Source organism: Corvus cornix, chromosome 15 (assembly GCF_000738735.6).
Source record: "Corvus cornix cornix isolate S_Up_H32 chromosome 15, ASM73873v5, whole genome shotgun sequence".
In the NCBI taxonomy this organism is placed as follows: Eukaryota; Metazoa; Chordata; class Aves; order Passeriformes; family Corvidae; genus Corvus; species Corvus cornix.
In genome coordinates this window covers 5,512,696-5,539,803 of record NC_046345.1, presented here as the reverse complement: position 1 = coordinate 5,539,803, position 27,108 = coordinate 5,512,696, and the positions used below count along the sequence as shown (strand labels likewise).

The 27,108-nt window shown below is 42.0% G+C and overlaps 3 protein-coding genes and 1 long non-coding RNA gene across 9 annotated transcripts in view; 2 read left to right on the top strand and 2 right to left on the bottom strand.

The window, feature by feature from the left end:
* Positions 1 to 248: 248 nt before the first annotated feature.
* HSCB (HscB mitochondrial iron-sulfur cluster cochaperone) lies at positions 249 to 4,090 on the bottom strand. The gene is made up of 6 exons (XM_039561208.1): positions 3,882 to 4,090; positions 3,719 to 3,815; positions 3,234 to 3,323; positions 2,598 to 2,742; positions 1,657 to 1,704; positions 249 to 488 (listed from the first exon to the last, which is right to left on the bottom strand). Exons 1-6 carry the CDS (start codon positions 4,079 to 4,081, stop codon positions 397 to 399), a joined length of 672 nt encoding a protein of 223 aa, XP_039417142.1. The 5' UTR covers positions 4,082 to 4,090; the 3' UTR covers positions 249 to 396.
* Positions 4,091 to 4,116: 26 nt separating this feature from the next.
* CHEK2 (checkpoint kinase 2) lies at positions 4,117 to 17,434 on the top strand. 4 transcript variants are annotated; one of them, XM_039561200.1, is made up of 15 exons: positions 4,117 to 4,194; positions 5,575 to 5,829; positions 6,348 to 6,472; positions 6,737 to 6,884; positions 7,642 to 7,732; positions 8,731 to 8,839; positions 9,888 to 9,941; positions 10,515 to 10,576; positions 11,090 to 11,189; positions 11,674 to 11,760; positions 12,468 to 12,631; positions 12,847 to 12,962; positions 14,293 to 14,378; positions 16,539 to 16,619; positions 17,203 to 17,434. In XM_039561200.1, the coding sequence occupies exons 2-15, from the start codon at positions 5,580 to 5,582 to the stop codon at positions 17,296 to 17,298; spliced, it is 1,569 nt and encodes a 522-aa protein (XP_039417134.1). In that variant the 5' UTR covers positions 4,117 to 4,194; positions 5,575 to 5,579; the 3' UTR covers positions 17,299 to 17,434. The 4 variants fall into 4 exon arrangements, with proteins under 4 accessions (XP_039417134.1, XP_039417136.1, XP_039417135.1 ...); XM_039561202.1 differs by lacking the exon at positions 5,575 to 5,829 and adding an exon at positions 5,870 to 5,945 and having other exon boundaries at positions 4,169 to 4,194; positions 17,203 to 17,430; XM_039561201.1 differs by lacking the exon at positions 4,117 to 4,194 and adding an exon at positions 4,290 to 4,308.
* Positions 5,941 to 19,393, bottom strand: LOC104688639. Of its 2 annotated transcripts, none has more exons than XR_751680.4 (4): positions 19,173 to 19,393; positions 17,164 to 17,272; positions 16,179 to 16,222; positions 5,941 to 12,706 (listed from the first exon to the last, which is right to left on the bottom strand). It is a non-coding gene; the product is annotated as an uncharacterized LOC104688639 (long non-coding RNA). The 2 variants fall into 2 exon arrangements; XR_751681.4 differs by having other exon boundaries at positions 16,184 to 16,222.
* Positions 19,394 to 19,576: 183 nt separating this feature from the next.
* TTC28 (tetratricopeptide repeat domain 28) overlaps positions 19,577 to 27,108 on the top strand; it is a 114,232-nt gene continuing 106,700 nt past the window's right edge. The window contains exons 1-2 of one of the 2 annotated variants that reach the window (XM_039561384.1): positions 19,577 to 19,691; positions 25,293 to 25,571. In XM_039561384.1, the coding sequence (XP_039417318.1) occupies positions 19,608 to 19,691; positions 25,293 to 25,571 (363 nt within the window). In that variant the 5' untranslated portion in view covers positions 19,577 to 19,607. The remainder of the gene's footprint in view (positions 19,692 to 25,292; positions 25,572 to 27,108) is intronic. The other variant, XM_039561385.1, reaches the window with a different exon arrangement.

Here is a 27,108-nt window from a genome sequence, read left to right as displayed (position 1 = left end):
GCCTGTAGGACATACTGAATGAGCCTTCTGCCCCATCTCCAGCATTTTTTCCTGGACTCTTTCTCAACTTAAAATAAATTCTTCATGTGTTAGGAAGTAAGAAATCTCACATCTGGTGTTTGAGTGCCTCTGACACTTGTTTCCATACCTGTGGCTGCCAGGACAGTGGCCCACCTTATCCAGTACAACTTTTCCTGGTTGTAAGCATTTCCAAATTCCATCTATTAATGAAGTGCTGCAGCAAGCACTGGATTTATTTTACATTTATTTTCCTCCTCTAAGAATTAAAGCTTTTAATGGAATTATAGGAAACAAACACCATTGGTCCGATTTTGATAACTAAACCATCTGTTTAATTGAAAGTAACACTGACTCTTAATAGCAAAGGAGGCAACATCAGGAAGGGATCTTCTTGGCCTTTAGTTTATCCTCTAAGTTTGCAAAATACTTCATTTTTGCTAGAAGCTTCTTAGCTCCTTGAAGATCATCTGAAATGAAATAAAACATTACTGCTTTACAGAGAGAGAAGTTAATTTACATTTTCAAAATGAATCTCAAGATTTTAGTGACAGCACCTGCTTCAGTACTTAAAGCTGTGAGCTGCAAGGACTCAGACACTATTAAAACCACGCTGCCTATTGTTTTAATCTCTGATGGTTTGGGAACACCTCAAATCAAATGTTCCACTAAACATGTAACAATGAACAATTTGGAAAAGAAATATGAATGGATACCCTTTAATGACTTCTGTAAACAGGCTGGAGTATTGATGTACCCACTAGGCAAGACAAATGTTTTTGTTTGTTTTAAACATGTATAAATAGACCAACTGACATAACTGAAAAATGCAAATGAGGAGGAGTCTGGTCTGGATAGTGCCAATTCCAAAACTGATATTGAAACAATATCTCCTCAGTTAAACAACTGGAGGGGGAGGGTGGTTTATGACCTACTGACAAAGGCACATGCAACACAGTCCTCACGGCACAGAGTACCAGAATGTAACTCCTCACCGGCACTCCCAGCCAGCGCTACTTTGATGTTCTCAGTTACACACACCCACCGCTGACAAACATCCTGGCACAGAACTACAAAGGTTCCTTCCCGGCTTCAGAAGCTCAGGAATGGTTCAAGTTTGTGCCTATCCATTGCAGAATAAAGTTCTGTTGATTATTGCACAGGAACTCCCCAAAATCTTAGGCTGAACAGGCTTTTACTTGCCACACAGCTCGTGTGTCTTTCACTACAAAGAACAGCACCCACTGCTCCGCTGCAGCTCCAGGACTGCATAACATCATCTCCCAAATTCAAGTGTGAAACCTCGGAATATGTCTAAGATGAAGTCTGTCCTTCCCAGTATTCTGGGAAACACACTAACAGTTCCTTAGCATTTACATTCCCACTCAAAGCGATTATTTAGATGCAAGATGAATGGAACTTTTGTACTGGACTTTGTTGTTAATGTGAGGTCCTGAATTTCCCAAATCAGCAGGAATGTCAGTTTAGAAGTACTTAGTCTAAATATCAAACAAAAAACCCTTGTTAATGCAGTATTTCTGTTCCATAGCTCAGGAAATATTTGCCAGTCAGAGAATGTGGAGCTTTAAGCATTTGGCAGGTATGTATGGCAGCTAAAAACTTAATAAAAACAGGTACCTCTTTCAAAAGCTGCAGTCACCTCTCTGGTCAGTTCTTCTTGTTTAACTGCAAAACAAATTATTTAATTTACTTTTTGTTATTCTTAGGATATCTTATACCACTGCATTCTGACTGCCTGTGGTGGGAAAGTTCACTACTAGTCTCAGCCTTTGGGAGCCAAGCGAGTTTTTCATAATACTGCTGTCAATGTTTTTTAAATTATCATTTCAAACATTTATGTCTTTGTTTAAAGAGATTTACTGACAGCAATTCCAATGCACATCAACAGTCACTAATTTCCCAGCAATCTAACTTATTTTTGGTGTTTCAGTTTACCCTGCTACAGTTAATTTTCTCCTGCGCTACTCAGTTTTTATTCTAGTTATTCTAATTGCTTTTGGCACAAGGCTGTTATTGTAAAGAATTAAATACATCAATAAACCAAATGTTTTGGTATCACCAACAATATAAAAAGAAAGTTGCTTGTGTTAAGGAGAATAACCACTTACTAGAATGGCTGCCAGATGAAGGAGGTGAAAGAACTACAATGTCTACATAAATAACATTATTTACTGTGGTCAGACAGTAAATAATTTTATTTTTTTCAACTTCCTTCTGACAGGTTTTTTCTTTAGAACAATTGACTAGCCCTCACCTGATGAAGGCTGAGTAAATTCTTTTTTATTGTCTATATATGCTTATTTTGACATCAGAATAGATTCTGTTATACAAATGTTCTCAAGACAGATGTAACGTTTAAGTGCATAAATGGGTAAAGACAACATTGGAAAGGGGGGGGGGGGGACAGGGCAGAAGCTCTTGCAGTGAGTCCATTCCAGACTAACACAAATTGAAGACATGACAAGAAATATTCCAAAACAGTTAAAAGCTTTCAGACTCTTACATTACACAAGATTCAGGATATTCGTTCCGTACAAACTCCTCAAATCATAACCTACCTTTAATTAAAGTTTCAATCTCTGCAAGGATATCCTCATTTTTGGGCTCTGCTAATTTCTCATTAATTTCCATGATTTCCATAAGGAACGCTGAGTCTGCATCACAGTCTGTCTCTTGTGCTGGCTCCACTCCACTCAGCTCCAGCTGGCAGAGGAAATGGGAATTTGAAAATAAATATTCTTAGATCTATTTCAATGGGAATAATTTTCTTTAATATGAAGATTTTTAGTGGGGCACACTCAGGTTCATATCCGATAAACCTCCAGGGCATAAACAGAGTCAGTCTGAAAGTTAACTCCATACACAGGCTGACCATAAAAATCAGCAGTTACCCAAATCCAAAAAAACATAAAAAAGGCTGCCACGGGCCAGACTGAAATTCTGAATGAGCAGCCACAGCCAAATCAAACGTGTGATGTGAAAAACAAATTAGTGTAAGATGAGTAGCAAATGAGATGGTAAGCTGATTAATTTTTGAACAAACTTAGTTCTGATCTCCCTTCAGCGTCTGCTGATCGCCTTCAGAGGAATCCAAATTAGCACATTAAGGACTGAATCGAAGGTGCGATCCCTAACAGCACCACCAGCCCCCGCGGTTAGTTATAGGAACTCTGTAATACCTAACGGGACCTTACTAGATAGAGGCCTCGGCTCAGAGGGTTCAGCAGGGTCTGGTAGGCCTTGTTGATCAGGGAAGAGTGTTGCTCAGAGTAGTACTGTTCCTTCTGCAAACGGAGGGCAAATAATTGGAATCTAACAACAAGTGGCAAAATACACTTTGCTACACGCGGATAAACAGCGTCCCCACACCAGTCCGTGTGTGAAACTGAAAAGGCTCTGCGGACCTGGGAACTGTGTCATTGCACTCAACTAAGGCCTGACGAACCGCAGCGGCCCCTCATGGTCCACCTCCACCGCAAATCCATGGCAGAGTCTCTTCTGAGCACCGAAAGACAAACACGGGCGAATCCCCTCACTCCCGAGCGGGAGAGCGGCGGGGACTCGACGCTGTGACCCCGCCACGCAGCCAAAGGCGGGTTCCTCCGGCGGTCACCGAGCCCCGCGGGGCCCTCCCGGCCCGGCTCCCCCGCCCGGGGCTCCCGCCCGGCCCGGGGCTCACCGGCGGCCTCTGGCCGAAGCGGTCGGGGTGGACGGCGCGCTGCAGGCTCCGAAACCGCCGCTGCAGCTGCTGCGCGTCGATGCGGAAGGAGCGGTCACTGCAGGACACAGGGCGGGTGAGACCCGCGGCCGGCCGGGCCCGCGGCCGCCCCGCCCACACTCACCAGTCCATCAGGCGGAAGAGGTCGGGCCGCGGCGCCGGCGGCTGCAGAGCCTGGCAGCCGGGGCAGAAGCGCGGCGGCCCATCACTGCCGGGGAGCGCAATGCCGCAGCTCCAGCACGGCGGCCCCAGGGCGCGGCTCGGCGCGGCCCCGCGGAGCGCCCGGCGCGCCCACCCGAGCCGCGCCCGCAGCGCCGCCCGCATCGCGCACCGCTCCCGGCGGCCCCCGCGCGGCGCCGCTCGCTCATTGGCTGCGCTCGGGGCGCGCGCACAGCGCGCACGGCGGCCCCGGTCCGACAGCGCGAGCCCCGCGAGCCGTGAGTTCGGGTCCCGCTCCGGCCCTTCCCCGCCGCTCCCCTCCCCTGCCCTCCCCTCCCGCCCCGAGGCCGCCACAGGCTTCTCCCTGCTGCTTCTCCCGGGATGCTCGCGCGGTACCGCTGGGGACGGGGCCGCAACGCTCAATCGGGACGGCGTGGCCGCTGGTGCCGGTGTCGGTCGCGGGGCAGCAGTGTCCTGGCGGGCAGGGCCGGGCCGGGCCGGGCGCTGAGTGCACGGGGGCCCGGCAGTGCCGCCCCGGGGGCCCGGCTGCGCCGCTCCGCACGGTGCGAGGCGGCCGCTGGCGGCCCGGCCCCGCCGTCTGGGCGTTTAGAGGGAGGTTTAGGTTGGATACGAGGGAAAATTCTTTATGGAAAGGGCTGCCTAGGTCAGAGGTGGGGTCACCATCTCTAGCGGGGTTCCACAGCCGTCTGGATGTGGAACCAGGGGACAGGGTCAGTGGTGGCATTGGCATTGCCGAGGAAGCTGGGCTCGGTGGCCTCTGTCTTTTCCAGCCCGCGTGGTTCCGTGATTCTGTTCGGTTTGCGGGCGGCTGCACCAGCACCGCCTGTGTTTGTAAACACCCGTAACAAACGGGACGTGGGAGGGTTCTTGGGAGCTGTTGTGTTTTTATGGCTCGTAATGAAATGTAGCGAACCGATAAGGAGAATTTTACATTAAACTGTATGGCAAGCTAAAAACCCGCTATAGAGGCGGTAAGATTGGCAGGCACGTGGACGATCCAGGAGTCCCGGTGAGCCCTGGTGTGTTGGAGAAGGCTGGCTGTAGGGATGGGCTGGCTGGTGGAGCATTTATTAAGTGGAGAGGGAGGCACGACACGCTACGAATTTCCGGGCTGTAACGCGGCAGGGAGACGCTGTTTCTCGCCACGTGCCGACAGCTGCCGGGGCTGTGGTGGGTGTCTGAATCTGGCAGAGTTTTGTACATTCATTGAGTACAGGTGTGATAAATCCCTCGCGCACTTTCAGGAAAATGTATGTCGTTTTACAGTTCTTACTCTTTTCAGTTTTTCTCTTTGTTTTGGGGGACCAGCCGTGTTCCCTTGCTCCGTGCGGGGATGCTCTGTGAGAGCACAATCCATGCCTGTGTGACCCAGTGTGAGCGCTGAAGTTCACGGAAGCAATCCGGGAATAAGGGTTAGTTTTGTTCTGGAACCAGCAGAGGCCGCTCCACGTTGTATTTTAAAAGGAAAACAGTCCTAGTTTGCAAAGTTACGGGGAATTTACGTATAACCCAGACATGTACGCTTTGGTTGGAAGTTTTACTGAGAATGGACTTGGACATTTAATAGTACAGTGTGTGAGTGTTTGCCAGTTTTACTTTGCTGTAGTAATTGTGGTTTTTTAACGTTCTCTTTGAAGCCAACATGTCTCGAGAGACTGGAAGTGAAGCACAGCAGTCTCAAAGTGCCCAGCAGTCACAGTGTGGTACCAGTTCCTCTTCCAGTGGTTCACAGAGCACTAGTCAGTCTTCCTTAAGTTCTGGGACTCTCAGTTCTTTGGACACTGTTCCCACTCAGGAGCTTTCATCGATCCCTGAGGACCAGGCATCTGAAGAGCTGGTTCCTCAGCCTTGGGGTCGACTCTTTGCACTTGGAAAAGGTTTCAGCAATTGTGGTATGTGCGTACTGTAATAAACCTCTTGGTTTCTTTGTAGGATCTCAGAAAAGTTCTGAGCAGCTTGGTGAAGAGCAGTGTCTTTTCATTTTCAAATTAAGTACAAGCAAATTTAGGTATGCAACTTTTGCAATAATATTTTATTCCATACTACATCCCAGTGTTTACACTGAGTACTTGGATACACAGCTTCCATAGACTTACAGAATTTCTGGGGTGTTCATGTTCTTTGTTACATGCTTCATTTTTTTTACATTTTTTAATTGATTGTGTTTAGTTATATGTCTTTATATTGCTGAAGGTGAACTGAAAACTACCACTGCTAAAGAGGGTAAAGTTATTAAAGGATTTGACAAGGTGTGGTGCTTTGTATGAGTTAAGACAGACTTGATTCTATGGGAAGAATCTTGTCTTTGCTATCCTATTCATTATCACTTGGCATTGTTCTATAGTGCCATAGTTATTAACTTCCTGCAACGTTGTGTTCTCTCTCTGCTGTACTTTCCTCTCCTCTGCAGACTGTGTGAATGAGGAATACTGGTTTGGGAGAGACAAAAGCTGTGATTACAGTTTTTCCAAGCTAGGATTGTCTGAGACTGGCTTCTACCAAAACTATAGCAAGAAGCACTTCCGAATTTTCAGGGTAAGTGCTAAAAACATTAACTCTCTGTCTATTTTGGCATAATTCAAAAAGAGACTTTGGGGCAGAAATCCTAAAGAAATCAAAGTATCTTCAGGGTTGACTCCTTTAACAAGACTCCTGGCAATGCCCCATTCATGTGGTTTATGAAGTAAACTTACAGTCTCGTTTCTTGAGTCAACAATAGTAAATTTCTAGTCTGTCATGTCTTTACTGTAAAGTCACTTGTTCTTTACTGTCATCTTTCCCATTTTTTTTCTCTTTCAGGAAATGGGTCCAAAAAATTCCTTTGTTGCCTACATTGAAGACCATAGTGCAAATGGGACATTTGTTAATAGAGAGCTCATTGGAAAAGGAAGGAGGCTTCCACTGACACACAACTCTGAAATTGCACTGTCTATACAGACCAATAAGGGTAAAATGTGCTTTAACTTAAGTAGATTTTTCATGTATTGACCGAGAGGTTTTCTCTGCATTGATTTGAATATATTTCTTGGGAGCTGAGGTGCTTCATGAGCACAGCTCGTTAATAGGTGTATTAATACTGACATAAAAATTATCCATGTCCCTGTCAACCCTAGGAAAAAAATAGAAAAAAACCCTTTAAAAAATCTGCATCAGATAGCAGCTTACTAGAGTATTATCTTTGATAGCTGTTTTCCTATTTTTGAAACACTTTTGGGCTTCAATGGCTGTGCATATGATGGTGGGAACAGGGGAAACAGACTATTCAAGAAAAGTTGCACACACCCCCCCTCCCCCCAGATACTTAATCAGATGCTGTATAATAAATAGAAAATCCTCTTAAAAATTAGCGGGGCTGGGCTTTTGTTTCTTTGTCTTTGTTTTTCCACTAAGATGCTGTCTTCTTGATTATTACTTATCTTTGATCTCTGCTGGGACATTGAAATTAGCGCTCATTTTGTCCTTAAATGTAGTTAATTAGTTAAAGGCTGTTGTGAATTTAACACCAAAATGTAATTTTTCAGCAATAAGATCACCTTGCTAACCCATAGCTGGTGTAATTTATAGCATATGTTTAGTTTTGACTCTAGCAGGCATTATTTTCTCAGTTATATGGTTGACTATAAAAGCTCACAAAACATAGCTGTTTGTTATAACAAAAATTTTAAATTTAACAATAGGAAAATTATCTCAACTTGTCTTCTCAGTGTTTGTATTTTCTGATCTTACGGTGGATGATCAGATGATGTTTCCTAAAGAATTCAGAGAGAAATACATCATGTCAAAGACTTTGGGAAGGTAAGCATCCTTCTTCCCTCAGTAAAAAGGATTAACTCTTTTATCACTGTCAGTACACTGTGCTGGTATTAACTGAGCTGCTGTTTTAAAAGAAAAAAGGAAAAAAAAAAGTGTGATAGCGTGAGTAAACATGTTCTTTACATGTTTAAACAGTAATTTAAACAGGAATTTTGGCTTTGTCTCTCTAATTGGTTTGGGGTTAGTAACCTACCACCAATTGCAAAAATCCAGTTTTTGTTTTGTTTTGGTTGGTGGGGTTTTTTTTCTGTAGAAGAGAATGAAGTCTGTAAATTCTTAATGAGTTTTTAAAGCTTATATATTAATTTACTCAGGTATTGGAAGTGGAAGGAAGAGCTTTATGTCAGAATACAGCTTCCTACAATATCACTATTGAGGCCTTCAGACAAAAAGGGAAAGAACTGTCCAGGAAAAAGGAGAGAGAGGCTATTTTAAATGGGGGCTATTTTTTTCTCTCTTGAAACGGTCAGTGAACAATTTGGAGGTGAATAATTAAGTAGAAAAAAATCAGAGTGGAAAATACAAGAATTTCTTTCTGTAATAGAATGGCTGTTTAGTAAAAATACAAGTGTTGTAATTCCTGTTCCTCAGATTTGTGCAGTCCAGTGTTAAGAGAACCCTTCCTAAGTTCTCTTCTCTTAAATGCCTTTGCATGAAGGAAATGCTGACAGAGCTTGTCCTTCATATCTGCCAGTACTTTTGGTACAAATAGAGTAGCTGCTCTGCATATTTACTCCTGCAGTTTTGAATGAATGGTCCTTGATAACACTTGCTATTTAAATGGACTTTCTAACTCTTGAATGTTTCCTGAGTACTGTAGACTTTCTAACAGTTGAATACTTCCTGAGAAGAGACAACGTGCCATATTCAGAAAGTTAGAAAGCAGCAGCACCAAATTATGCTTTCATTTGCCTGCACTTGTTACACAGATTTTTGACAAGTGTTTGTAAGCACTGACAAGAGCTGTGCTCTGGTTTTAGTGGTGCCTGTGGAGAAGTCAAACTGGCATTTGAGAAGAGCACCTGTAACAAAGTAGCAGTGAAAATCATCAATAAACGGAAGTTTGTGGCAAGTGGCCTGAGAGAGACAGTAAGTATTTTGGTTTGTTTGTCTGTCTTGGCCATCTTGCAGTGGCCATGGAATATTTGGTAACTTCTCTGACTTCTCAGCTATCTTCAACTAAAGAGGATTTTCTTACTTAATGTCTTCTGTATTTAATTTCGAAATGTTTTTTGATCTTGTATGATGTACGGAATTCCGTAGGAAATGCTTCCTTTCATTCCTTGACCACATTCCATCAGGTTCATCAGTTAGGACTATTAATGGGATGTGTACAAAGGCTGGTGCAGAGTCTTGTAGGGTCTGGTTTATGTCCTGAAATGCATCAGGTAGACACATCATAACCAGCAGAGTCTTGACCAAAAATGTACCAACTAAGCTAATTTTGTTGAATGCTCCATCATAATACTTTTTAAGAAAATTGTATGAAGCCTTTTGGGAAGGGCTTTTCATGTGTCTAATGGCAGAAGCCAGGATTTGGAGAAGAACAAAGAACACTGGCTTAAGATGCTGTTGTGAATTAGGATTACTAATATATGCCATTGTACAAAACAGAGACAGGAGTATATCTGGAATGTTGTGTGTTCAAAGATGATTGATTTGGATTGGAAGAAGAGCAAAAAAGAAAATCCCTGCTGAGTTGATTTTGAGAGTTGAGCCTAAGCCACAGATTAAAAGGATCTGGTTATGTTATCTTGCAAAATAGGAGAGAGTAGCATGTAATTTTAGGTTGGCCCATCTGTGAAGCATCTTGGAGGGAGAAAAGCTGTTCAAAGGACAATACAGGTATATAGGTAAAAAGAATTTTTTTTTTTTTTTATCTGGAAATTAGTTGGGGATTTCTAACCTGCAGTGAAATTACATGTCTGGAGCAGTATCTTGCTCCAGATAGTGACAGCACACTGTTTATTTAATTCACCAAAGGCACCTGATCATTTTATAGAAAAAGTTGTATGTTACAGTCACAGTAGCAAAAGGCATGAAATGAAGGCTTTTCTGGTACTGTCTCTTATTTCTCATATGTCTTATTCCAGAACAGCACTGTCTTACCCAATATGGTATTTGATTCTTTTAATAGAACCCAGCTTTTAATATCAATACAGAAATTGAAATTTTGAAGAAAATAGATCACGTGAGTACATTTTTATTATTTTTTGCTCCCTACCATATGTACTTGTGTAGTTTACTGACTTTAGTGTAGTAACTAAAGAGCAATTTTATCCATTTAGAAATGTGTTAAAGGGGGCATATAATTTTTCTTGTAAATTATTGAATGGGGTTTTTTTCTTCTTTTAAATATATTATATCCTAGCAGATTTGAGATTTTAAAACTTTGGATAACTGAGATGTAAATTTGAGAAGAAACATCATCACAGGAGAAGTTTTAACCTGAGCCACTGCTGCAGAAACTTTTCCTTGATGCAAGTTTTTTGTAAATGCTGTGAAATAACTAAATATAAAGACTAGTTTTCACTGGCACTTTCTTGAATTTGTATTCCCTCTTTCCTCTGCATGTGAAATAAATAAAATATTGAGGGTATGGTAACTGACAACTGGAAAAAATTTGGGGTGCTCGCTAGTCACTTGTTTTAAGTGTTAGTTTAAGTGACATGTTTTGAAATACTGAAATAAAAACTTTAGGATTAATTTTTACAAATTATTCTACTTTTTTGTGTGTCTCCGTTTGTGTTCCCTTTTCTGTTAGCCTTGCTTAATCAAGATCAAAAACTTCTTTGAAGCAGAGGATTACTACATTGTTTTGGAACTGTAAGTAACCTGTTTGAAAGTAAATGCATAAAATGAAATGTTTTTTTCATAGCCACAATGAATGTATGTACTTCTGGACTGTGGAGGTTTTGCTTGTTTTATTTTGTTTTTCTTTTGCTGGCCTCCACTGTTTTTTGAAACCTTTGTAAGATTAGGAGCTAGGATAACCAGGAGAAATCATCCTTCTCTGCTTTGTGGGCGCTCAGTGCCTGGATATTGTTTGCTATGCTGCTGTTGTGGATTGCTGGAATTTTTTTTTTCTTTTTTTTTTAGTTTTTGAGCTTCTAAGAGGGGGCTGGTCAACAATCATGTAACAACTCCCAGTGAAGACTCAGGAGATTGACCCTAACTCAGCCATGCACGTGCTGTGTTTAGGATGTTGCTCTTTCCTTTTCAGAAATACGTTCTTTCTCTGTAGCCAGAATAGCCAAATGTTTTGGTCTCTTAGTCTTGTCTAAGGAGATGAATCTTTAGGAAGTCGTATGTTAGCTTGTTAACCTGCATTTATTTTAGGATGGAAGGAGGAGAATTGTATGACAGAGTGTCAAGGCCAATCAAGATGAAAGAAGATACCTGCAAGTTGTATTTTTATCAGATGCTTCTGGCAGTAAAGGTACATAATCATGAATTCCACCAAAAAAAAATGTAATAAGATGAGTTTTTCTGACACTTGTCATTGCTAAAACCCATGCAAGCAACCAGCACAGTGTTCTTAATAAGTTGGTTTAACAACTTACTGAAGTTGTTAAGAGAGGCAGAAAACCAGAATTCCTGCAAAGGTGACACAGAATTTGGGTCTGCACACTGTGCTTGCATTGAGATGTGACATTTGAAGCATAATGATTTCTAAGGTGGTTTTTTTCCTTTGTTTGTGATGGTGTTTTGGTGTGGGTTTTTTTTGTTTGTTTCATTTTGTTTTTGTTTTGCTTTGTTTTTTTAAGGGAGAGTCATAAGTTAGGGAGCTTTAAATGCATGCCTGCCTCTTTCACAGCCATTTCCAGTTATTCTGCCATTGCCATGAGAAAAAATGGAAAGCTGACATTTTAAAACTAGTTAATAGTCTGTTTTTCCTTAATTGCCCATCTGTATGTATTTAGTATCTTCATGACAATGGAATTATACACCGAGATCTAAAGCCAGAAAATGTGCTACTTTCATCTTCTGAAGAGACATGTCTTATAAAGGTAAGGAAACGTAATTACATTTCTTGTTAATGGAGAAATTTGGGAATGTTCCTTCACATTCTTCATATTTCATTAAACATAGCCAAAAAGATACGGAATTAGTCATACAAACCATGAAGTAACTTAAAGCATAGAGGGTTGTTTTTTTCATAATTGTCATTTTACTTTTATGGATATTTCAACCCATACACTGCATATGTAATTTCAAATGTCAGTGTTTTTTTTCCCCAATAAAATCTAAATTCTTGAATTACAGACAGCATTCCCACAAATGTCCAGGCTGTATGGTGACAGGGATTTTTTGCGTTTTTTGGGTGGGAATTAGGGTTGTGGATTTTCTTTTGTGTTGGTTTTTTTTTCCCCCCAGAGAAAGCATTGAATAGATTTGCACGCTAAAATGCTGCTTTTTCAAGTAAACTCTTCTAATAGGCTACAATGCCTCTATTCTGTGGTTGTCCATTTACATCCAAATCTGAGAGTACTTTTTTTCTTGTGTAAAGTGTGATCCTTTGTCATATTTCTCCCTCTTCCACCTCTCCCATTCTCACTTAATAATGTTTGGGGTGACTTTTGTTCATAGTCATGTACTGGAAGTGGCTTGGAAGAAAGAAACTTAATGCTACCTCCTGATGTATGTCTACAATATGATGTGTTCTAGTACAGTCCATCCTAATATGTAATGTGGTGTTACCATTTTTAAATACAAGATTACAGATTTTGGACAATCCAAGATTCTTGGAGAAGCTTCTCTTATGAAAACATTATGTGGTACTCCCATGTATCTTGCTCCTGAGGTTCTAAATTCACTTGGGACTGCTGGATACAGCCGAGCTGTGGACTGCTGGAGTTTAGGAGTTATTCTTTTTGTATGGTAAGATATTGTGTAGATGTACCTTCACTGGACAGTCTTTGACATACATGGCTTGAGACTTGGCAACTTCAGTATCTGTATGAGGAAGCGAAAGTGCGTTTAAAACTCTACACATATAAAAACACTACGATAGCAGATGCCTTAAAATGTGGGATTTCAGTGTTTCATCTGCTGTGACAAAATCTGTGTTATTTAACTTGTTTTCTTTTATACAGCTTGTGTGGATATCCACCATTCAATGAGCAAAATACTCAACTCTCTCTGAAAGATCAAATCACTCGTGGAAAATACACGTTCATCGCAAAAGAATGGAAGCATGTGTCAGACATGGGTATGACTCCAGCACAGTGGGTAGTAAAATATCTACCTCTTTTCTAGTACTTCTTGTTTTCCTTTATCCTCCTTTCAGCTGCATGGCACATTCTGTGTTAATATGTTTTGTTATTTAAACTAATGCATTAAAATTATTTACGTTCATAGTTAAAGCATTAGGGCACATACTTTTTTTATTGAAGAGATTTCTTAGTAGTATTTAGCATAACTGACCACACAAGTATAGAGTTTGTAGGCACATACATCTATTTCTCCTCTTTTCACTTTTTCTTCTGACTTCATCAAGCTGGTCTACAGACTTTAGCTAAAGATTCTTCAAGTGTTGAACCAAAAATGCCAGGAATTTAAGGAACACGAGTTAGAATTCCAAAAAAACAAATGTTCCACAAGAGTCCTTTCATACTGCTAGTCTTTGAGCTGAAAGTGTCAGTCACATTTGTGGAATCATCAATTGTGTTTGGCCCACTGTAAGTGGTCTGTGAAACAATTTTTGCATAGAAAACTAAAATGATAATTACTGTCTGTGTGCTTTTAGTTTTTTAGGACATTTTGTATGCACAAAATAATTGTAATATTTACCTTGGACACTTCTTTGTATGTGCAGAGGAGTTTCTAATATATGATGTGGTCATCCTTTGTCTAATAAACTTATCAAATATAACTCCTTCCTGAATAGTTTGAGGCTTATTCAATAATAAGTCAGAAATTCATGAGAATGTACAACCTTAACATAATTTCCCTAGTCCTACTGGTATGTATTCAGAATAATCTGATCAAATGAAAAGTAAATCTTGCCAAAATTCCTTTAGAGGAGATTTGGAGTAATAAAATGACACAAATGCTATATTTTTACAGTGTCTACTAAGCAGCTTCCTAGGAAGATGAAAGTTTGAGATTATGTTGAGCATACATCTGTATGTCCTGCCTCTTCTTTCCCACCTTCCCAGATGGATAATCTGCTTTCCAAGACACTGTAAACCAGGATAAATTAAGCTGTCTTTGCTTTTCCACAGTAATACTGAAGCCTTTAGGAAAGTGCTGAGCCTCCTGTGCACGCTCAGAATATAAATTGTGTACATGCTAAATAAATCTACGGATAATTCTGGTATACTGAAAAGTGTTGAGTTGTGTGCATGTGAAGGAAAGACGGTTGCAGTCTGCAGCCCTTCCTATGCATAGAAAAAAGAGAAGTGATCTGCCCAGCCTGTACTTCTGTGCACTGTTCTGAAGGGGTATAAGGTACATTGTCACACACAGCTTTGGTGGAGGCATATTTCAGGTAATGAATGTATTGATTGCATGCCAACCAGCTCATTTTAATACCTTAGCTCTGGATCTTGTGAAGAAGCTGTTAGTAGTGGATCCAAGCAAACGTCTTACCACAGAGGAAGCCTTAGAGCATCCTTGGCTTCAGGTAGGAATTGAGTTTTAACTGAAAGCTGGGTTGTTTGGGGAATAACTTGTTGATGTATTGTGCTTTCAAAGATTTAGTCCCTGTAGAGAGACTGCAAAAGTAGCATGGAGTTGTCTACTTTCAATACAATAAGCAGCTTCTGCATCCTTTCTGAGACACCTCTTCCCAGAACTCTTTCACGTGTGAGGATCAGGATTTGTGTTTTAGAGCCCAAGTGTCCCTGTGGTTCTGGTAGGATGGTCCTCTTCCTTTGAGCACTGTAAGAGCCCCACTGCCTCAGATGTTTGTGTGGGCAGGCAGTGCAGAGTTTGTTTCTGGCAAGCATCCAATACTACTATGTTTTTACTCCGCTGAGTAGGAATAAGTATCCCTGGTTTGGGAACCCTCTGAGGAGGAGGTGATGGTTTCCTTGCCTCCTGTTACAGTCTAGTTAGGTTTGAGAGGGATAGTCTGTAGGTGGTCTTTTCTTAATTTTGGTACTCCAGAGGTGCCCACTGGACCTATGAGCTTTCTTGAATATATTTGCTTGAAGAGGCTGAAAAGTCACCCAGTGCACGTCTGACCCATGCAACAGGTTCTGTTTATTCACACCAAGCACAATGCTGTTCCTGTTCCTCTGCTGGGAACAGGAGAATTTCAGATGCTTTGGTCAAGAGCGTAAGAAACAGGGAGGAAACAAGGGAGTATCCCTCAGTGCTTAACAGCTGACAGTGTTCTGAGACAAAAAACATGTGTGGATGACTCTTTTTAAGTGATTAACTTGTCTTGATTGTGCTCCTGGGCATCAGGAAACATTTCCTGGCATTCATGGCTTTTACTTACTGTAGTTTTGCATGTAACATCTACAGTGAGTTAATCAGATATAGATTCTTATATTCAAATTATAATTCTGATCAGAAAAAGTTATTCAGAAACCATGCAACACTGATTTTAAAAATTGCTGGTATGCATAAGGGGGAAGGGGAAATAGATGACTGATTTAGACAAGTTAAGAATTTGAGATATTTCAGTATATAAACTTAAGGTGTTATTAACTTGATTATATATTCCATATAGGGACATCTTACTGTTAAGTTTAATTTTGAAGACAGGACAGAAGGTTCCAGAAAACATCATAGCCACAAATCCAGATGTCATCCAGCATTCAGCTGCTGTTCTTCAAACTGTTTCCCTTCAGGGGCTGTTACTAAGAGTGTCAGGTGTTCATAGGTGATGTATACTGCCTGGTTGGAAGGCCAGCATCCAGCATGCTCAGTTCTAGATATCACACACGTTGAATACTGCCACCAAAAGAGCTCCCGAGTCCTGTTCCTATGAGTAGTGAGGAGTTACTGGCTCCTCTCTCCCTCTTGTGTTGTCTGGAAGTATTGACTTTACAAGTCAGCAGGGAAAACCACATTCTTTATCTGACCAGCTGATGCCTGATACCCCTCTGATGATTTTGGGGACACTAGGGAATTTTTCAGATACTAGAAGTAAGCATGTTCTGCAGATTTATTTAAAGTAGTACTGCTTTCAAATCAGTGGTTTCAAAACATGTGTTGTTTACTCCCTTCTTTGCTTAAATCTACAACTTTAAAACTTGTTGAGCTGAGTAAACCTAAGTACTACTCAGTGGAAATGTCTTACCTGTATTTACCAGATACTTAATAAAACATTTCTGAAAGGCATATAAACAATTAATTGCTGTTTCTGCCTCTGAAATCTTCACTCAAGTCTTTTGAATGGCACAAGATTTGGTTGCATGCTGAAGAAAAAACTCAGGTTTTTGTTACATAAATGGAAAAATGTTTATCTTACCTTACCTATCAATTCAAATGTAGCCACAATCAAATCAGGTGACACTGGAAAATAAAAACAAGTCAAAATTCTATATAAAATTAAATGGATATTCAGGTCAAGGCCTTTTTGTACTACTTAAGAATAGTTAAATAAAAAAAGGTGATACTGCAATACTCCATTGCTTAGGAAAAGGAATCTCTCCACTGCTTTCACCTAAAAAACTCAGTTAAAACAGCTGAAATCCTTAGGAGCTCAGTGGTCTTTATTTCTAATTGTCTCTAGTGGTGAATGTCCCATTCACTTCTCTTTGAGTTTCCCAATCTTTGCTTTTCCCTTAAGTATTCTATAGACTACTTAGATGTTGGGGTTTTTTTGCAGGATGAATATATGAAGGCTACATTTCAACAGCTCCTTGCTCAGACACGTGCCAATATGAATCCACCAGAAACATCAAAAATGGTATGTGCAGTAGATGTTTGGAGATGACTGTATGATGCACAGAGAAACTAGATTTTGAAGTAATCTTTAATAAGAAAATCAGTTAATGTTGAGACTTTAGAGAAATATACCCTTGGGGGGCTGTATGTGGCAGCCTGCTGGTTGCTTCCTGAAGAGCAGCAGTGGACTTCTGTGCTTTGTCAACACTTGGTTTAAATGGATAGAAATACTCTCCTAGGCTTTAAAGGATTATTCATATATTTAGAATTACACTGTTGAATCTATGTTTTTTTTTAATGGATTCAAATCACTTATGTTTAGTATTAAAGTAGAAATTCTCATGCTGGTGCAAGGTTAGGATGGCATTGTTCCATTCATCACCAGATGCTAATTAGGAAAATTGTGAACAGTAGCTGTTTCAAGCTGGGAGCAATGTCTTGTATGAGAACCATCAAATATAATTAGATGGATCTTGGTAGAGAAACATGGGTTAGTCATGCTGCTTTTTTGGTCACATTGTCCAACACCTGTAGTTCTGGAACAAGCAGAACAGTTTCTGCCTTACCTGGTTTCCTGGAGCCATCCTACTGTGTCTTTTTTCCAGCCAACCACAATGAGAAAGCGTCTCCATGAAAATGAGGAAGAATATGGCTCCTCTAAGCGTGCTGTTCCTTCTACGTCATTTCAGAAAATCAGGTGAAAAGCAAGAGGAAACAACTTCGTTAATGACAACTTTTTTTATGGAAAGCAGAATTTTTTACTAAGAAAAATCTTAATAATGAAATAATGGTTGAAGATACAATTTCCAAATAAAAAAATCTCCGTAAGACTGAAGTGGCTGCTGTGTATGCATGAGAATCTGCACAATTAGTCATGTTCTAGTCCATCCAGCTGTCTGACTCAAGGGAAGTATCAGAAAAACTCCTAAACTAAGTTACTAACAAATTTTTAGGCTAGCTTCATCCCCACCTACATTCTCTATTTGTTCTTTTCCAGTTTCCAGGTTAGGCATGGAAATAATGCTAGTGCTAACAGATGAAGAAGGAATACTAAGCTTGCTGAGCTTTTGCCTGAGACAGAGCATTACCTGACACAATGCTGCCCACAGACTTCTGAGGACACTTAGACTATTCAGTTCAGATGTAAAACTTCTGATGGAGCTTGAGGCCCTCTGGGCTTCAGGTAAAGCTCCACAGTGAATGCTGGACTGGCAGACTCACAGCATTGAGCTCTGGGAAGGGGCTGATTGGCTTCCAAAGCAACAGTTACCATATGCATGGTGTTTCTAACATGTGTGTCCTATGTTTATTTCCCAGAGGAGGGATGAGTAAGAGAAAACGTGATAACAAGTGATGAAATGAAGATGTATAAATTCCTGTTGGGGAAGAACTAGGAATTGAACTGAGGGCAAAAAACTTGCTTGCCTGTTTAGGTGAAAATTTTGAACTGTGTGCCTCTTACTAAAGGATATTTCTTTATTGACTGAAAGAACAGTTTAGTAACTGTTCTCCAGCATGCATCTTCTGGTTAAAGGCATCTACTGTAAGTTGATTTGTAAAGAATAAAACCTAATGTGTTATGGAATAAACCCATGTTAGGTAGGAATGAAGATACTCATGAGTCACATTTCCTATTGCAGAGACCTTGTGTGTTTCGATATATTTATAACCAACGTTAATGATAAAATGCTAATTTTTGTACACTGATACCTTTCTTAATGGATTGGATGGAGGAGCATCCATGAGCATCTGGATGGAAACAACACCACTGGTTCCAGTCCACTCCAGATACACAAAGTGTGATAGAACGAAGGTGTGTCTGTCCTTGAGGACATGTCCTTTTGGTACAAATCTGTGACTGGTGCATCCTCAAGGAGTTCTGGTTGCTCATTTGAAATAGAAGGGAACACTCAGCTGCCATTTGCAACACAAAAGAATCAAAGGATGCGGTGTGTTTGGGCCAGGTCCTGCAAAAGCTGATACCTTTGGGCTTTGGTTACCAGTTACTTTAAAAAGACCTGCATCATTGCCAATGAGAAAGTAATTCCTTAGCTCCTACTTATACTGTCAATTTGTCTTCAGATAGAAATAGGAATCTTCTATAATTTATTCCTTCATCTTTCTTTACTGCCCATGGTGGTTAGATAATCAGTAACTGCTTTGCTTGGGTCCTTTCCCTGGTTCCTGACTAAGACCTGTTTTCTAATGATGTCCTAAGTTTGATCTTGCTTATTTGATGGATAAACTTTGGTTTGCTGGTCATGTGTTCATCATTCGATCACAGGAAGTTTTCTGAAGTTTCAGACTCATTTTTTTCTATGGAAGAGTAAGTTTCATTAGGTGAAGTGGCATCCAATTTTCACTTAAGAAATTATTTCTTTATCGTGTATTATCCGCAGCACAAGAGCCTTCAGCCTTCATAATCCATTCTGCCTGTTCATTTCAAGAGGCAGGATGGGTCACAGCACTTGGAAGGCTTTGGTTAACCAAAGTGCTGAGGCTTGCTGTGCCTGGCCAGTGCGGTGTCATTAGTGACCAGCATCACCACCTGCGGTCCGATGTGGGCCCCACTTACTCTCGATCGAGCTCAGGCTGCCGCTGCCTTTGGGCGACGGTCCCCCACCCGTCTGGCGACAGAGCGACGCTGGAGCTGTATCCTCCGTGAGGACGGAGCTCGTCCGTATTCGCGGAGAGGCGGCGGACCAGAGCGCTGCTCTTGCCGGAGCCCGGCAGAGGGGCGGCCGAGCAGCCGCCCCCGCCCGGAGCCGCCGCGGCTGGGAGAGCTCGGGCAGCAGCCGCAGGACGTCCGGCGCGGGCCCGGTGCCGTCGGGCGGGGGTGCCCGGGGTCCGGGCGGAGCCCAGCCTCGGGGCGGGGCCGGGGCAGTGCGGGTCCCACTCAGCTGGGCCCGGAACGTGGCGCCGGGGGCCGGAGCGGGATCGGCATCGGCCTGGCGGGGGCGGCGGCGGCCCCGGCCCCCGAAGGAGAAGAAGGAGGAGGAGGAGGAGCGCGATGGAGCAACAGGCGCCGCCGCCCCCGCCGGGGGCCGTGGCGGTGGGCCGGGCTCGGCGGGAGCAGGACGCGGAGCCTCCCCGGGTGAGTTGACGCCGGACTGGCAGTGCTGGAGCGGTCGGGGAGGCGGGAAGGAGCCGCCGGGCCGGGCCGGACGCGGGCGGCGGGGGGAAGTTGCGGGGCGGCGGGCGGGCGGCTGTCCCGGCACGGAGCGGCAGCGAGGTCGGTGGGGGCGCAGGCCCGGTGGCCCGAGGCGCCGTGAGGGGCCGGGCGGCGCTGGGGCAGCGACCCCGCTTCCCGGGAGCCCCGGGCCCGGCGGAACGGGCCGGGCGGGGGTCCCGCCGGAGTCCCGGCCGTGGTCCTGCGCGGGCTGGGGCGGTGCGGAGCGGCGGGAGGGCCCGGGCCTGTCCCCGGAGGCGGGTGTTGTGTGCCCCGAACGTGCTCGGCCGCCGCTAGCTGGAGCGGGACCCTCGCGAGCAGAGAGCTCGGATGTCGGCATGGGCATTGTGCTCGCTCTGGCGCCCCCGTAAACAAACCCGAATATCGTTAAAATCTGCGAAGTTTGAAGGTAGGCGTGTCAGGTGTACTTGGCAGCACTGCAGTGCTCCTTTACCCTGCTTCAGAGGTACAAAAAGTTGTTCTGAACTTGCTTATAAGGGCTTTGTTACTGACGGAACTTAGAACCTGGAGCTTGGATTCAGTCAGTGCGCCGTGGATGACAGCAGATGTCACGAATGTGGCTCTGCCCGTGCTCTGAACACAGATTGGGGATCAACGATGCGCGGGATTACCCCGGGCAGCAGCCTGCGCTCCTGTAGTTTGATGTTGCAGCCATAGGCATGTCCCTGGTTGTTGCCAGTGAACAGAAAGTTGAAATCCAGAGAGCTGGGTGCCTGTGCCTTCTTGTCCTTCTTCCTCTTCTTTTCTTGGAGTTGTTCATCGTTTTAGTGTCTTTCATTTTCCTTGGAGGTTTTCACAATCTTAGATAATATCTCTTATGTGCTTTCTTCTGGTGTGAAACAAGAGCTCTTCAGGTGCTAAAGGAACCCTTTATAGACTCTTTGAAATGGATATGTGGCAAATGGATAAATTCCTAAATGGATGAGTGGATGTGCCTTGAATGTTGCCCTAACAGGTGTTCCTCGAATGAGGTTGCTGTTCATGCCTGGCTTTTGCTGGATTACTGGTTCATCAATCACTCCCTCGTTGCTGTCTCTGTCTCCCTATGGCTCACTAACAGATCAGAGGGAAAGGTCTGTTTCCTCATTGATAGTTTGTAATTTAATAATATATGTAACTACTATTAACAATAACTAGCTTTAAAAACTATGTATTAACCAAAAAGTACTGTTTAACTATGGATTGCATAGCTCTTACTACAATTTTTAGCAACACGTAGCATAGCTTAAATCAGGGTGGATCTAACTACTGTCACAAGTGCAGATCTCTCCAAGCTCAGTCTTGGAAGCTCACAATTCCTTCTCATTTTTAAAAAATCTTTAGGAAAAACGTTTTCTATAGAAAATTTAGTATAAGCTCCAGTTAAGAAAAACAATCTGTTTCTTTCCTGTTGATAAGTTCATATCATCCTGTGGTGGCTTAAACCTCCAGTTTTGGTGGCCTTTCATTTCTTTCCACATTATTTCTTTTGAAATTCTGCTCTGTTTAGGGGAAGGTTGCGTGTGGTCGGCAAGGTTTCATATCTGTTCAGAAGTTTGGTACAGCCTGGCTGAAGTGCTGGCTGCTGGGAGGCTTCAGAGACAGACTTCATGTGCTTTATATGTTCTTGGACTCTTGTCGAAGCAAATTTCTATTGCAGAAAAACAGTAATACCCCAGAATATGGAGAGAAAACATAAAACAACTCTAAAGATTAAAATATAAGAAGTTGTATAGAAGTTTTCATAGAAAGGGAAGCTCAGTTACAGATATAAGCTGATTTTGGAAACTTGTATTTAGCATAAATTGCTGTCACTCTTTCCAGAATCCATTAGGAATGCCAGTTTTTCTGCTTGCCTCTTTTTGTTTTTTCCCTCTTCCTGGTGCTTCAATAAGTATCTTGAACTATTTAGATAATTTAAAAGATGAAAATGCTGCATATCACACTTACTGTATCTTTTTTATAAAGAATCCTTTTAAAATGGTGTCTTAACTATGGACTTGCCACCCAAGACATCATCTGCATAAGGCATATTTATTTGCATTATGTAGCATTAAATAAGAAGAATTACGCACAAACCAAGAAGCTCTGAGGTGTAACATTAGTGTTTTGATAAAAAATTCACTTTTGTACCACATTTCTTACTTTAGTCCTCTTGGAGCAGAATCTGCATTTGCTGTTATCTCTTCTCACTCATCTTACTGGAACTTACTGGGAATCTGTTCCCTATGGCTTTCTGGATAGCAGTGTGCTGTTCAGACACATCTTTCAGTGTGTGCGGGCACTTCTTTTATTTGATGACTGTTCTGTAGAGAGGACTAAGTTTAACAAGCTTGTGTGAAGACAAAAGTTGTTGTAAGTTTTAGTGTGTGTTCAAGTTCCTGTTTGCTTTGGGGGCAGTTGGGAGTTCATTTCTTCTTGAAAAGAAAAAGACCAAAGAAGGTTGTGTGTGTTTTAACACTCCACTTGCATGGTCAGCTGGGTTGAATCCTGAGCACCTTCTGCCAGAGGAGGCTTTTTTCACCAGTGGAGGAAATTCTTCGCTGAGTCTGATCTGAAGCAGATATTGTGGAAGCTTCTGTCTGACGTGACCTCTGTAGTAGGAGCTGATTTCTGCTGTCTTACGCTGGTTTGGAGAAGTAACATTGAGAAGCTCATGCCATCTTCTACTTTATTAGAAATACTTGAGCTTCTAACTCAGACTTTCTCACTAGATTCTCTTCTGCACTTCATTAGAACCTTTTGTGTTCTGCTGCACTAAGAAACTCCTCCTTTAGCGTTGGTTTGGTACATGCAGGCACCTTCTATAATAAAATGTTAGCCCAAATATGTGCATTACCATCACCTTCCATTGTATTAACAGGAGAAGAGCAGTGGTCACTGGAAAGTGGGGATGACTTTCTAATGAGTACTTTTTGTGAGTTGGTACCATAATCATAATCTTTTTTTATTTGTGGTTTGAGTGCCAGAGTGACTCAGTTTTACTGTTCTAGGGTTTTTTCTTTTACCTCATGATGTTTTACTGCCTTACGTAGTTCTCATGATAGCAGGAATTAAATAGTAACATATTCCACAAATTTCCATCATAGTTTCCTTTTTTTTCATGAGATTATTTAGCGTCACAGGATATTAGAGGCAGAAACCACTTCACTTGGACCGAGAGGATGTCTCCTCATGGATTCTCCTTGTTGTTACAGACTCACAGTATGATTCTGGAAGGATCATTAACAGCTTTGTGTGTTCATTTGTTTGTGCATAATAAACTGCCAGAAAAGACAGCTGTTGTTGGACTTGTCTCGCTGGTGCTCCTTGAGGTTGTGCTGGGTGTGTTGTGCCCTTGCAGAGGCCCCACTTCTGAGGGCTCAATAGCTCGTGGTGGTCCTGGGCAAGCAGCTCCAGTGAGGCTGAGCAGCACAGTCCCTGTGGTCAGGCAGAGGGGGTGGGTGAGATGCCACTGCTGCCCCTGCCACCCTGCCACAGCTGGTGAGGAATCTATTTCTCAAAATATTTGTCTTCTGAATAACTTAAGTTCATGGCTAGTTGTGGTACTGCTTGTGGAAGCTGCAGTCATTCACTCTGAATGTGATAAAAGCATGGGAACTATACGACATTTGGTATTTTTCCTTGTCCCTGATGCAGGTCAGTGACCAGGAAATACACAGGGAGGGAGACAGCAGCCACCTTTAAAGACACATGAAGAAAGTGCTGCCCCTGGCACCTGCACACTCACCAGCCCCGTTTCCTGCAGTACCTTCACGCCTTCTGGTGACTAATTACCTTTCTCAGGGTTTCCTCATCTTTGTGTTTGAACACGTGCCCATGCCATAGCTGCTGAATCTTCGTATTCAGTTCTTGCCCTCAGGTCACAACAAAGGGTCCATGTGATGAAGTTTATTGTTGGATGCTCACGGATGTGTGACTTATTGCACTGCTCGAATGAAGCAACGTGTTCAGTGGTAGGATTAGCAAGAATACTATAGAAAAAGCAACTACACAGATGGAAGGAAAAAAGGTTTTGGTTCAGTCTGCAATAGACTATAGCTTAGTCTACTACAGGACAAGAAACAGTACATTTACTGACACAAAGGAGATTTGGATATTAGGGAAAATATTTTAATGATGGAAATCCTGAAGCAGTGTAAGGAGATTGCCTGAGTAAAGCATGGAATCTCCTTCAGTAGAGAAGTTTAGGAAAAGTTTGGACAAACACCAAACACTGTCAGAAAAAAATGGATATAATAAGAAAAATAAGATATCAGTAGTTTCTAACTTGATGCTTTTCTATTGTTGTTGTTTGACTTAAGGAAGAAAAAGAAAGAAAAGTCTATAGACCAATTGATTCTTGTGACAGGATGTCAGTTTGCAGCTTGCTTCCCTTTCCACCTTTAAAAATATGCCCCAGCTGGCTCTGGTAATGTATTTAAGCCCTGTGGTTGTTGTGTTGTGGTAACAATATGTGATATTCTTAAACTTTTTCAGTCTGCAGGACTAAAACTAGATGACACCAGTCTTAATTATAGTAGTCTAAACCTTTAATGAATATTTTCAAGTACTTTTTATGTTACCATATGTATTGTGTTGCCTGTTGCCAAATACTATTACTGCACAATTCCCAACTGCCTTGTGATCAGAGCTGGACTAAGATGTTCCTGCTGAGTTCTTGAGTATCCTTGGGAGAGAGTAGGGTTTGCATGACAGAAACAGTTACTGACTACAAAGGACTGGTTGTGGAAAATGTGCAGTGTAGAAAGTTAAATAAGGAGAAGGTTCCAGAGTCAATGGAGCTAGGCTCACTTCAAATAATGCCTTACAATTAGAAGGCTTAAATCTTTTTTTTTTGTTATTTTGTATTACCTGAAGTTGTTGATGTGGGAGGGTGGCTCTGCCAAGGGTGACTGTTCTGTTGTTAAGATGAATTGTATGTCCCACTTATTTCTGTGAGTGTACGTGGTTCTAAAGACTCATCCTTCTCTTCCCAGTTGTGAACAATTTGCAGCTGCATGTAGCTGGATGTAGAGGTTTGTGAGCAGAGGTTGTGGTGCAGGTTCTTTTGTTTGAAGAGATCTTACACGTTTTTCCATTGTCCATGTATGCCTGTGCTTCTGTGTGATCTGCATATCAAACTTCAGATGTACCAGCATCATATTCACAGCTGCCACCTGTTCTCAACCTGGTAACTCTGCTTAGTGCTGTAGAATCAAATAGTGTGGCTGAGGAGGAAAACATTTCTAAGTGGGTGGAGTGCAGCATATGTAAACAGACTGCAACTGCTCTTGTGTCTAGAAGACATCATTCATAGGGAATGATATGTTTTGCAAGACTCTTTCTGTTACCCTCAAAAAGGGAATCAATAGATAAACAATTTACTTTTTAAAGAATCTGGTTCTGAATTCATAATTTGTTCTGCAGCGATGCTGGTGGCTTTAGTTTCTGCTGTAGAGTTTCTAATAGTTTGATGTCTTTTCTTCCTTTTTTGAGTAGCATTTCTTAACACTAGCATATAATTTCTCCCTTTCTCCTTCCCAGATTTCTTTCTGTGGATCAAAATCTTTCAGAAGAAAAAGTCCTGACAGTCCCATGTTGAGCAAAGCTGAATTTGTTGAGAAGGTTCGCCAGAGCAACCAGGCTTGCCATGACGGCGATTTCCACACTGCAATTGTGCTGTACAACGAGGCCTTGGGGGTCGACCCTCAGAACTGCATTCTCTACAGCAACCGCTCTGCAGCCTACATGAAAATCCACCAGTATGACAAGGCCTTGGATGATGCCATCAAAGCACGGCTCCTCAATCCCAAGTGGCCAAAGGTAAGGACGTGTATTTTCTTCTGGGGAAGGAGTAACTCCCTGGGGGATTATTGGTCACATGTGTAACACCCAGTGTAAACGAGTGCATATATTTCTGTACTAAAGTCTGGTTTTGCTAAAAGCTCCAGATAATAATATATTTTCTGTTTAAAAGTTGTTTGACTTGAATTACCTGTTGGGTATTAAACAGTTTTCTGTGTAAGCATACTGTTCCCCAATGGGAGTAGGCTATATTTTACTGTTTTAACACAGCGTGGTTCCTGGGTTGTGAAGACCAGACATCTGTTTTAATGTATAATGTAGTCAGCATTCATCAGCATCCAGGAACATGTGGCTCCAAAAGTTTGAGAGGTAGCATAGAGATTCTTGCTAGTATATTAGAGCGATAAGGCCTTTCAAAATAGTGTTCAAAGAGTGTTTGTGTGTAGTATATTTTGGACAAACATTTGAAGAAATGTGTATCTTGGCATTCTCAGTAAGACCTGACTACGTAAGGAAATATTTGTAAAGAGTAAATGATGTTGGTTGCCTCTTCCTCCTGGGCTTGCTTCCCACCAGCTGCCATTGATTGCTCCAGTAGCTGCCTTGCCTTGGCTAGTCCGGGGCCAGCCCTTTGCATGCTAATTGATTTTAACAGCATCTGCCCCATATTCCATTTCTCCTGTCAATCCCTCATGCATCCCTATGAGCCACTTTAGCTAAAGATGCAGTTTAAGAGCAGACTCATCAACCAGGTTCCTCTCCTCAGAAATTAGAGCAGGTGGCAAGCATGATGCTCTGCCCAGCTGGGCTCCAAACTATTGAAATTAAGTTTTCTTTTATTTCAAAGCAGATCACTCAAGGTCTTGTATTTTGACTTGCAGTTGTTTATTAACCTCTAGAAAAGCTTTTTCATACGCTTCCTTAAGACTTGCAGTAGTCCACATTAGAGAAACTCCTGCTTTGTCAGGGAGATGATTTGTAAACTTCTAAGTTGTGTTGTTGTTGCGTAGGGATTTTTGTGGGTGTTTCTTTGGTCATGAACTGGTTTGTGTTACTGATGTCATAAAAGATTTTGTATCAAGGACTCTGTTTAAAAGTAGAAAATTTCATTACTGTCAATTAACTTTAGCTATGCAGGTTGGTTGGCTGCAGGCAGCTAAGGACTGTAAGAGCCAGGGTACCTGTGCTCACTTTTGTATCCTGGTTCTAAGAAATCTGGTAGAGATTTACTACAGAGCTGACTTAGATGAAAACTTGTGAAAAGGTTTCATAAAAGAATACTTTCAAAATGCCAGTTGCAGAAGTATAACTACCTTTGAAATGATCAGTGGAAAAGACTTAGGGATCAAAATAGAAGATAAGATGGAAAAGATTTATGAGCTTAAAAATGTTATCTGTGTTAAATGAAGACATTACTAACAGTCAGTTAAATACAGAGATAATAGACTTATGTATTGATGCAGTACTCAGGTGAAATATTAAAAAAAACCCCAAAACATTCTTAGTAATAAAAAAAGAGACTTTTTCGGGTAGACTGTATCAATGAATTTAAAAA

Excerpts from the sequence above, each read along its gene's own strand:
- CHEK2 (XM_039561200.1), top strand. The coding sequence starts at position 5,580 with ATGTCTCGAGAGACTGGAAGTGAAGCACAGCAGTCTCAAAGTGCCCAG. Across the intron at positions 12,632-12,846 it reads GGAGTTATTCTTTTTGTATG|CTTGTGTGGATATCCACCAT; the intron begins GTAAGATATTGT and ends TCTTTTATACAG. Across the intron at positions 16,620-17,202 it reads CACCAGAAACATCAAAAATG|CCAACCACAATGAGAAAGCG; the intron begins GTATGTGCAGTA and ends TCTTTTTTCCAG.
- HSCB (XM_039561208.1), bottom strand. The coding sequence starts at position 4,081 with ATGCGGGCGGCGCTGCGGGCGCGGCTCGGGTGGGCGCGCCGGGCGCTC. Across the intron at positions 3,816-3,881 it reads CTCTTCCGCCTGATGGACTG|TGACCGCTCCTTCCGCATCG; the intron begins GTGAGTGTGGGC and ends TGTGTCCTGCAG. Across the intron at positions 3,324-3,718 it reads GCTTCGGCCAGAGGCCGCCG|AAGGAACAGTACTACTCTGA; the intron begins GTGAGCCCCGGG and ends CTCCGTTTGCAG.